The sequence below is a fragment of the Branchiostoma belcheri genome, unplaced genomic scaffold (assembly GCF_001625305.1).
Source record: "Branchiostoma belcheri isolate BF01 breed outbred unplaced genomic scaffold, Haploidv18h27 scaffold1, whole genome shotgun sequence".
NCBI lineage: Eukaryota > Metazoa > Chordata > Leptocardii > Amphioxiformes > Branchiostomatidae > Branchiostoma > Branchiostoma belcheri.
The window spans coordinates 3,861,653-3,873,355 of record NW_017802379.1 but is presented as its reverse complement, the minus strand read 5'-3'; the positions used below and the strand labels follow the sequence as shown (position 1 = coordinate 3,873,355).

The 11,703-nt window shown below is 47.7% G+C and overlaps 1 protein-coding gene across 1 annotated transcript in view; it reads left to right on the top strand.

Moving 5' to 3' along the window:
- Positions 1-11,703, top strand: part of LOC109464082 (neuroblast differentiation-associated protein AHNAK-like) — a 36,837-nt gene extending 25,134 nt beyond the window's left edge. The window contains 5 exon segments of the mRNA XM_019761013.1: positions 622-2,290; positions 3,952-6,839; positions 7,951-8,100; positions 9,177-9,249; positions 11,457-11,703. Coding sequence (XP_019616572.1) covers positions 622-2,290; positions 3,952-6,839; positions 7,951-8,100; positions 9,177-9,233 — 4,764 coding nt within the window. The 3' untranslated portion in view covers positions 9,234-9,249; positions 11,457-11,703.

Here is an 11,703-nt window from a genome sequence, read left to right as displayed (position 1 = left end):
AAACCTGACTTTGACATTAAGGGTCCCAAATTCAAAGGACCAGGCTGGAAGATGCCTTCGTTTGGAGGGAAAGCTGATGTAGATCTTCCAGAGGCAGAGGTCGAAGGGCCTGTCATGAAGGTAGAAGGACCTGATGTCGACCTGCAAGGGCCTGATGTCGATGTTGAGGGCCCAGACGTGAAGGGTGGCTTCAAATTGAAAGGTCCGAAGTTTGGCAAACCCGATTTTGACATCAAAGGACCAAATTGGAAAATGCCTTCTTTCGGAGGAAAGGCAGACGTCGATCTTCCAGAAGGGGAGGTCGAAGGACCAGACGTGAAACTAGAAGAACCTGACGTCGACATTGAGGGCCCAGATGTTGAAGGTGGACTGAAGTTGAAAGGTCCAAAATTCGGTAAACCTGACTTTGATATTAAGGGTCCCAAATTCAAAGGACCAGGGTGGAAGATGCCTTCGTTCGGAGGAAAGGCTGATGTAGATCTTCCAGATGCAGAGGTCGAAGGACCAGACGTGAAACTAGAAGGACCCGATGTCGACTTGGAGGCACCAGATGTCGATGTGGAAGGTCCAGATGTGAAAGGTGGATTCAAATTCAAAGGGCCTAAATTTGGTAAGCCCGACATTGACATCAAAGGGCCGAAATTCAAAGGACCAAGCTGGAAGATGCCTTCATTCGGAGGAAAGGCAGATGTTGATCTTCCTGAGGCTGAGCTTGAAGGGCCCCATGTTGACGTTGAGGGACCAGATATGAATTTAGAAAGTCCCGATGCCAAGGGAGGATTCAAGTTCAAAGGTCCAAAATTCGGCAAGCCTGACTTCCACATGAAGAAGCCAACATTCAAGTCTCCATCATTTCGATGGAAAGGTAAGAAAGTCAAGACGCCTTCCGTAGAGATTGATGCCCCATCAGCAGAAATAGGAGCTTTGAATCTGGAAACGCCCGGCCTTGATATCAATGCACCTAAAGTCAGCGGTGAAGTACCCGACATCAACTTGGAAAGCCCTGGATATAAGGGTAAATCTTTGACACTAGGATCCCCAGACCTAGACATAGAAGGACCGAAGGTAAAATCGCCCTCTTGGTTTGACAGAATGAAGGCAAGATTCCGAACACCTTCAGGAAACCTGGAGGGACCCGATGTGAAACTAGACTCACCAGATCTTGATATCGATTCTCCGGACCTGGAAGGGCCAGACGTAGACCTGAAGGGCCCGAAAGTGAAAGGACCGAAATTCAAATTTGGAAAGCCAAAATTCAAATCACCAGACTTTAAGATGAAGGGACCCAACCTGAAAGGACCTTCCTTTGGTGGCCGTCTTTCTGGTGAATTTGAAGCACCCGAAGTTGGAGGTGATGTCGACTTAGGCATAGCAGAAGCAGAGGTTTTGGCACCAGACGCAGACATTCCAGACTGGGACGTAAACGTGGAGGGACCAGAGGTTGAAGGTGGTCTTTCCGGAAAATTCAAGTCTCCAAAACTTAAAGGCCCAGACGTTGATGTGGACGGTCCGGACATTGATGGCAAGTTTAAAGGTCCGAAGTTCCACATGCCGCACTTAAAAATGCCAAAGTTCAAGTCCCCAAAATTTGGCGGGAAGGCAAACATCGACATTCCTGAGGGAGAAGTGGAAGGCCCCGATGTCAGTCTTGATGTTGATGCACCTGATGTAGACATTGAAGGTCCGGAGGTAAAAGGCAAGAAATGGAAGAGGCCAAAATTCAAGGGTCCAGATATTCACATGCCTTCAGTGAAGATGCCCAAGTTCGGAGGAAAAGCTGACATAGACCTCCCAGAGGGGGACATAAAGGGACCAGATGTCGATATCGAGGGACCAGACTTGAAGCTTAGGGGACCAGACGTTGACATTGACGCACCAAAAGTGGATCTTGAAGGACCTGATGTGAAGGGCGGAAAATTCAAAATGCCATCATTCAAAGGCCCAGATTTCAGCCTGCCGAAATTTGGAGGAAAAGCAGGTGTCGACCTACCAGAGGGTAAACTTGAGGGACCTAATGTTGATATTGAAGGGCCAGACGTCAATATAGAAGGTCCAGACGTCGACGTAGACCTTGAAGGACCAGACGTGAAAGGAGGGAAGTTCAAAATGCCCAAGATCAAAGGCCCAGACATCAGCCTGCCCTCAATGAAGATGCCCAAGTTTGGAATGAAGGGTGACGTCGACCTGCCAGAAGGCGAATTCAAGGGACCCAGTGTTGATGTCGAGGGACCAGATGTCAATCTAGAAGGTCCGGACGTTGACGTGGACCTCGAGGGACCAGATGTGAAGGGTGGAAAATTCAAAATGCCAAAATTCAAGGCCCAGACATCAGCATGCCCTCAATGAAAATGCCCAAGTTCGGAATGAAAGGTGACGTTGACCTGCCAGAAGGTGAAATTAGAGGCCCCGACGTGGACCTCGAAGGGCCAGACGTTAACATTAAGGGTCCAGACGTGGACGCCAGTCTTAAAGGTCCGGACGTGGACGTAGATCTTGAGGGACCTGATGTGAAAGGTGGAAAATTCAAAATGCCAAAATTCAAAGGCCCAGATTTCAACATGCCATCAATAGGAATGCCGAAATTCGGGATGAAAGGTGACGTTGACTTGCCAGAAGGTGAAGTTAGAGGCCCTGATGTCGATCTGGAAGGACCTGACGTCAAACTCCGGGGACCAGACGTTGACCTCGAAGGGCCGGATGTTGACCTTGACGGACCTGACGTGAAAGGCGGGAAATTCAAAATGCCCAAAATCAAGGGTCCAGATTTCAGCATGCCGTCAATGAAGATGCCGAAATTTGGAGGAAAAGGCGAGGTTGACCTTCCGGAAGGAGAGCTGGAAGGACCTGATATAGGAGTGAGTGGGCCTGATGTTGATGTGGAGGGTCCTGAAATGAAAGGGAAAATAAAAGGTCCAAAAATCAAGGGTCCAGGCTTTCACCTACCCCATATGAAAATGCCGTCATTCAGAAAACCGAAGTTTGGCGCTGATGTTGATCTACCCGAGGCCGAGGTAAAAGGTCCCGACGTAAATCTGGAAGGACCGGATGTGGACATCAAAGGTCCTGACGTAGATCTGCATGGCCCTGACGTTGACATGGAAGGTCCCGACGTTTCAGGCAAAATCAAAGGTCCCAAAATCAAGGGTCCAGGCTTTCACTTGCCTCACATGAAGATGCCATCCTGGAGAAAGCCCAAACTCGGAGGAAAGGCAAAGATAGACGCACCAGACGTAGAAGGCCCTGATGTTGACTGGGAGGTCCAGGGGCCCGACGTGGATGTGGAAAAGCCAGATATCGATGTTAACGTTGCAGCGCCTGATGTTGATGTCGAAGGCCCTGAAATGAAAGGAAAATTCAAAGGACCAAGCATTAAGGGACCCAACTTTCACATGCCTCACTGGAAAATGCCGAAATTTAAGTCTCCAAAGTTTGGTGGAAAGGCGGACATCGACTTGCCCGAGGGAGAGTTGGAAGGGCCGGACATCAACGTGAAAGGCCCGGATGTTGACATTGACGCACCTGACGTAGACATCGAAGGTCCTGAAATGAAAGGTGGAAAGTTCCACCTGCCCAAGTTTAAGGGACCAGATGTCAGCTTGCCATCGATGAAAATGCCCAAATTCGGTGGAAAAGCTGACCTTGACCTTCCAGAGGGCGAGGTTAGAGGCCCTAGTGTGGACCTGGAGGGCCCAGACGTCAGTGTCGAAGGGCCAGACGTAGATCTTGACCTTGAAGGACCAGACGTCAAGGGGGGAAAGTTCAAAATGCCGTCAATGAAAGGCCCAGACATCAACCTGCCGTCCATGAAGATGCCCAAGTTTGGAATGAAAGGCGGAAAAGCTGATCTTGACTTACCTGAAGGAGAGGTACAAGGACCGTCCGTAGACATTGAAGGTCCTGATATTGACGTCAATGCACCAGATGTGGACATCGAAGGCCCAAACGTTAAAGGTGGAAAATTCAAAATGCCAAAATTCAAGGGTCCAGATTTCAGCATGCCGTCAATAGGGATGCCGAAGTTTGGAGGAAAAGGAGATATTGACCTGCCAGAAGGAGAGGTCAGAGGTCCCAACATTGATGTCGATGTAGAAGGCCCGGATGTTGACCTGAAGGGGCCAAAGGTTGACGTTGATGTGGATGCCCCTGATGTCGATATAGACGGGCCTGAAGTGAAAGGAGGAAAATTCAAAATGCCACATCTGAAGGGCCCTGATATTCACATGCCTTCCTTCAAGATGCCAAAGTTTGGAGGCAAAGCTGACGTTGATCTGCCAGAAGGAGAAATCGAAGGGCCCAAAGTAGATATCGAGGGCCCGGATGTCGATCTGAGGGGCCCTGATGTCGATATCGAAGGACCTGAGGTTAAAGGTGGGAAATTCAAAATGCCAAAGTTCAAGGGTCCCCATTTCGACATGCCATCGATGAAGATGCCTTCATTTGGCGGGAAAGCTGATGTTGATCTCCCGGAAGGTCACGCCGAGGGGCCTGATGTCGACGTAGACCTGAAGGCTGAAGGACCAGACGTGGACATAGACGTGGAGGGGCCAGACGTGAAGGGTGGGAAATTCAAAGGACCTGACTTCCATATCGGAAAACCTAATATCAAAATGCCTTCCTTCAAGAAACCCCACTTCGGTGGAAAGGCTGATGTGGATTTACCGGAAGGGGAACTGGAAGGACCGAACGTTGACGCCAGCCTTAAAGGACCTGACGTTGACATTGACAGTCCTGAGTTGAAAGGGAAGATGTCAAATCCCAAGTTCAAGGGGCCCAGCTTTGATATGCCCTCTGTGAAATTGCCATCCTTCGGCTGGAAACACAAAGGCCCAAAAGCCGATGTAGATCTTCCAGAAGCAGAAGTACAGAGGCCAGACGTCAGCATGGAAGGACCAGATGTAAACCTGAAGGGTCCAGACTTTGATGCAAATCTTGAAAGCCCGGATCTTGATATCGCAGGGCCAGAGGGCAAGGGAAAATTTAAATCACCAAAGTTCAAAGGACCTGGCTTCCATCTGCCACAAGTAAAGTTTCCTTCCTTGGGAAGAAAAGCAAGGCCTCCCTCAGGAGAGATAGGTGTCGATGTCGATGCCCCGAATGTCGGTGTAGAAGGCCCAGACGTTGACGTAGAAGGTCCAGAGGTAAAGGGAAAGATCAAATCTCCAAAATTCAAAGGTCCTGACTTCCACATGCCTCATGTAAAATTTCCCTCTCTGGGAAGAAAAGCAAGGCCTCCTTCAGGGGAGGTAGATGTAGATGTCGATGCTCCGAATGTCAGTGTAGAAGGCCCAGACGTTGACCTGGAAGGTCCAGAGATTAAAGGGAAGACGAAATCTCCAAAATTCAAAGGTCCGGACTTCCACATGCCTCACGTTAAATTTCCCTCTCTGGGAAGAAAAGCAAGGCCTCCCTCTGGGGAGATAGATGTTGATGTCGATGCTCCAAATGTCAGTGTAGAAGGCCCAGACGTCGACCTGGAAGGTCCAGAGATAAAAGGAAAGACGAAATCTCCAAAATTCAAAGGTCCAGACTTCCACATGCCACACATAAAATTCCCTTCTTTGGGCAGAAAAGCAAAGCATCCATCAGGGGACCTTGATATAGACGTCGAAGGTCCAGACGCTAGAGTTGAAGGGCCTGACGTCACAGGTCCAGAAGCTAAAGGCGGGCTATCAGGGAAGTTCTCGGGACCAAAGTTTAGAGGCCCGAAATTCGGCTTTGGAGGAAAGGGCCACGACCTCGACGCGAACCTAGACCTTCCTGAGGGCGAAGTAAGAGGTCCCAGTGCGGACCTGGAAGGTCCGGACGTCGACATGCAGGGACCAGAAGCCGAAGGGTCTTGGAAATTCAAAGGACCCGATTTCAACTTCAAAAAACCTAAGTTTGGTTTCGGCGCCAAGTCGCCTGAGCTGAACGGTGAGGGTGACTTGCCACAAGCACACGTACAGGGTCCCGATGTAAATATCAATGGAACAGGTGACGTGGAAGCACCGCATGTCAAGGGTGGAATTTCTGGCAGATTTGACGCGCCAAAGTTCAAGGGACCTTCATTCGGATTTGGCGCGAAAAGACCAAAAGTAGATATTGAATCGCCAGACGCGGAACTTTCGGGTCCAGATGCCCCAGATGTAGACGTTGAAGGGTCGAAAGGTGGCATACACATCCCGCGTTTTAGATTCGGGGCGAAAAAGCCTTCGACGGACGCCGACGTAGACATAGCTGTAGGGGAGGTTCATGCTCCCGACGCGGAGATAAGTTCACCAGACTGGAGAACTGACGTAGATGCGCCCGAGGTGAAGGGTAGAGCCTCCGGACGTTTCGGGAAAGTTAAGGGATTCAAAGGACCAAAGTTTGGAGGATTTAAAGTTAGTGGAAAGGGAGGGGATGTAGATACAGATGTAGACTATCCAGAGGGTTCATCACCCAACGCGGACTTTGAGGGATCGGATGTAAGAGTTAGAGGGCCAAAGGTTAAGGGTGGCTTTTCTCACAGAATGAGAAACCTTAAGGATGAATTGAAAGATGCGGCACAGGCAGTTAAGGAAGGTCTAACAGGCGCGCCAGATGAGATCAAAGGTGGAGTAAGGACGGAAGGGAGGTATGGTGGTACGTTAAAAGGAAATCTACCAAGCCCTGAAGGCGACGCCTCCTCCGCCAGACCTCTTGCCATACCCGACGTCAGCGGAGAAGGGTCTCTCAAGACCTACAGAAGACCGGAGGCATCTCTGTCTGCGCCCGACGCCAGCGCTGAGGGAGCGGCCGAGGGTTACAGCACCAGCGTGACGATCAAGAGCAGCCCGTCCAGATTCAGATCGTCCAAGCACGTCACCGTGGGAGGACAGGTTGGTCTTAGAGACAGATAGTGACTGGTTATGGTGCTGGTGATAGAAGAAGGTGTCAGGTGGTTTCCTGTGGCGACTTTGCTAATCTTCACAGTGACTTAGCCTCTCACTCTAGTACTCGCAACTGTAGGCTCCACTCTCGTGACCCATCAAGCAGATTTGTTCGTCTCCCCCTGCAACTTTCTGTTGGGAGGACAGACGTGGCAGTAACGAGACAGAGGTGCACTAACACTAACCCGCATGCTAGGGTGGAAATATATGACAGGAGTAACTTTCATGGGAAACCCGTCATCATTCCACATACAGCGATTCACCTCTTCATACAGTCTGTCTATTCAACATCAAATCTTCAAGCTCAAGTGTTCATCATCTGTCCTACTGCGTGTAGACTAGACCATTTGATGCGTGACAGATATGACAGCTGTGTAAAAGATCGATGCTGTACGCATCACACAAGACTGATACTTCCCTGTCGTAAAAAGGCTTATCGCTAACACTTCTCCACTACTATCCTCTACCGTCAACACACAGACCAGACGTCTCTGAAGAGCTGGTTTGGTTTACCTTCCTGGCACTTGGATAGCAACGACTTCACGTTCATGATCACGTAACAAACCAATAGAACTCATTTAACACCAATGGGATGCTGAACTAACTACATTGAAGACATCTGTGAACTATCTGCTTCCGGGTCACTGCTTACTTTCCTCTTGCGTCACTTCCTTCCTCCTATTACTAGAATTAGTAGCTTCATCTACAAACTAAAATGGCGACCATGTCCATCTTCCGAAAAGTAAGTTTGCTCTGTTGCTTCTTACACATGCTTGCTTCTCTACTTTGCATTTGATTCCATCATAAGAATTTGTTTAGATCAAAGATTCAAATGCCAAGAAGTGTTTGTGGACACTGCATTTCTCTTGGCGTGATTTTATTGCACGACTCTCTGCTAATTAACTATAAAACCTTGCACGAGGAATATTTTCAGTCCGTCTGTATCTTTACATGTCTGGTTCTTACATTTTGTGTTCATTGTATCCGTTGATGGACTAACTTCATCATGGTCATTTCTAACTCCCGTTGCCTCTTTGGTACTCTGTTCACGTCATAACAGGACACAAAAACGACATATGTGTCGACCGTAACCAAGACCACTAAGACCGTGTTGGTGGATGTTGAGGCTCAGGGTAAGGCAGCGGAAGAGGGGGCGAGCGATCTTCTCGCCGACATACAGGACGCCCTGGCAGTGGGCGGAGACTCTAAGGTAGAACCATGTTGTAACTAAAAAACAGACTACTATAAAACTTCGTAGCCGAAAAAGTTCCCTACAGTTGATCAGAGGCATAGCAAACGTTTCATACTTCCTCCTTTCACATTTCATCTTGTCATGTAGTCAGAGTAACCTGTGTTTCCAACAGACACTTTCAAGCGACGTTAACTTTATATGTACAACTAACTTTTCCGATCGATGAAAAACGAAGCCATTGATTGGACAGCGCCCAGTTGACGTCATTCGACGTCACCAGGGTGTCTGAGGCCGGTCACAAAAGTTCATATACAACATATAACATTCAGCACGGCGTTTACTTACATTCAGGTTTGATTGCCCGATGGAGATCCCTTTGATTAAAAGAGACCAATCATGGAGATGGAGTACTGTTCGTATCGGAAGCTTGGCACTTGCTTGTAGGCGGGCATTATTGGAATCATCCATTTTAGGGTGGGATCGATGTGGGATGTCTGGGGGCTTTCCAAAGGCCATGCCGGCGTGTCTAATAAATAGCCCCCCTCAAAGTGGAAAGCACCGTACCCATAATGTCTGTATGTAAGATTGATGAAGGGATTTTAAAGTAGAGAAAAATCTTTTTCTAGGAGTAGGTACATTCAACGTGGATGTTTTTTTTTTTGGGGGGGGGGCAACTTTATAGCTGTGCGTACGGTCGTACTGGTGCAATGTTAGGTGGTTTACAAACATTCAAGTTGCAGTTCATATCGTATCATATCATTACGTTCATGGACAATGTCAAATGACCAAGGTAGAAGGAAAAGGAGGGTTCAAACGGACAATCTCGATTTCGGGAAAACTTGAGCCAAATGACCATATAAGGTTGTCGACCCCAAAATACATTAAAAATTGATAATGATAACTGATGAGACCTCGAAGATAAAAATACACAAAATGTTTTTTCAATGAGTACACCTAAAACGTGTGACTCATGCTGCAAGTATGAACCCTCTGGGATGTTCTAACGGTACCATTACTACATACCAGCCGTGTGAGAACCTTGTTACACCTGGTCCCGCCTGACGTCGCCTTTGTTGTTCTTTATCCACCCGCAGGTGTCGGCGAGTGCGTCGTCCGAGGGAGTTGACGTCAGACTAAAAGGCCCGGAATAATGAAGAAAAATAACAGGTATGGCACAACTCCGCTGGGTATAAATAAAGTGAGCTAGTTCCCAGTTCCTACTTGATATTCGTTCCTTAAAACTAAAAGGTGCAAGGCTTAGACTTGCTTTGCTCTATTTTATGTTGAAGATGATAGAGACCTTTGATGAAAATGTAAAATTACTGCTCTCCATTTTTGCAAACTTTTAAGTAGTTTCCCTGTATATTCCATTAGGCTTTACAAATGGATTGTTTCTATTAATTACGTTGAGGGAAAACAACAGTTGGTCGGTCTTGACTCGGCGCCAACTTCGCTCTCAGACACCGGTAACGCGTTATACGCCCACGGTGGAAGGAAAGATTCCCTCAGAGGGCTGGCCTGCACTTCCTGAAGGTGTTTAATGCACGTTAGCCTCCTGTGCAGGCCTCTGGGCGGGAGAGAGTTTTGATACTGCGTTTTGTAGAATTTTTAACGCGTTCTTTTGCCGGCTATTCTACAACCAGCAGGTACAAACCTTCTCTGAGCGGCTGGTTGTAGGATGGCCGGCAGAAAAACGTGTTAAAAATTCTACAAAACGCAGTATCAAAACTCCCACCCGCCCGGAGGCCTGCACAAGAGGCTAAATACAGGTATAAAGGGGGGATTCTCACCAAGTAGGGAGCCAATAGAGGCAGTGGGGACAGGGTACAAAAACAAGTCGCTTGTTTGCTAGCCCACCTTGAGTGCAAATCTTGAGTCTTAAGACACCGCAGCGCGGGGATCAAGACAAGACAAGTTTGAACTTTTCTTGAGCTGCTGAGGGATGGGGTGGATTGTGGGATCATCTCCGAAGGCTTTAAGATAATTCTCAGAGTGTATCTGCGTTGGGAAGAAGACGAAGCCTGACATTTATGTTGAGTCTGCTGAGACGAAGACCCAAAAATGAGTACACAAATAAAGTTGTATCCAGCAAAAGAAAAAAGGACAAAAAGCTTAACCGGAATGAGGAAATTGGTGATTTGCGAACAATTCTGTTCTTCCTATACTGGAACGTCCATGACAAAATGTCACCTTTTATACATTTTTTTTCATCCCTGTCAAAAGATCCAACTGAATTATCACTCATCTTGAGGTGTGATAACAACTGCGCAGACCTGGTTTTTAAAGTATCCAGCTGGGGGTCAAGTTGAAGGTGAAGCATGTACCGTGATCTCTGGCGCCAGCGCTAGTCATCGGGAGGATTACACGCGCAGATGGTCATTAGGGAACCGGTTCCAGTCATCAAGTCTCGTTAGTCAGACTAGGATTGTGAATTAGCAGCCAGAGGCCTTTTTTGTGTATCCCTATTATGTTCCACAATCATGAGGTAGTTATAAGGTCTTACATGTCTGATTCGGTGGCCTTACCATTTTGAATGAGAGTCCACGTCTAAATATAGACTGAAATTCAAATAGCACAATTCTCGCAAACAATGAGAATCCCTCTTAAGCCTCCATTCAAATGTTGGACTCAGCGCCACAAAGTGTTGCTGACGTTTGTACAAAAGCAAGGATTCCTGAAATGCCTTTCCTATTAAACGGTCGTTCTGCGCCAAAACAAATGCCCTTGATGCTGACCTTGTCCCTAAAGGCAGGCTCCCTCATTTTATTCTGACAGTTTCCTTAGTCTAATGACTGGCGGGAGGTCCTTAACAACAGTTTGTTGTGTGTGTCTACCACAGCTGCGTGGAAGGAAAGGTTATAGGCACTGCTGATACTCTGGGTGATACCCTGATATTGTCAAAACTCAGGAAACGCGTGACGATATGAACCAGGCACGGAAAGACTACTTGTGTATGGCACGTTTAGAGGCGCACCGGTCAATGCTATCCAGGAAGGGGGATGAGTAGGATGTCCCTGATTCTTTTCTATCAAAAGATATTTCTATCTCTCTACAGAGAGTTTTACATTGTGGAGACAACTGTTTGTTTGGGCATTCGGTGTCTATTTCGTGTATGTTACGAAATACCATGTATACTCATACACGTATGTAAAATGTCTGCAAACACCCAACTGCTAGAAAGACCTTTGCTGTTGTTATTGGAATGCCCCCGTGACCCATCCAGCAACATTATGGATAAATCAGACAATGGGACGATTCTTTGCTAGGATAATCACTTCTCTCCATGCATAAAAAACGGAAGTGGGCGACCGTGAACTTTGACCATTTGCGCTGAGGATGAGGTCATGACAGATCTTTTTATCTGTTTTCCACAGACGTCAGATGATGCATCGCTGTACTGATCGCCCCATCATCCGGCTGAAGTCACGTCTGTCCAGAGCGCCAGCCCAAAACGACTCTGGCGACGCGGGCTTCTGCTTCAGCTGCAGTTCCAAACTCTTCCGCAAGGCATCGCTGCTTTGGAATCACCGCTGTATTTACCCACTTAAACTACGTACTCTGAGCCAAACTTCTTCATTCTACAAGAAACAAAACAAAAACAAAACAACAACAAAAACTACA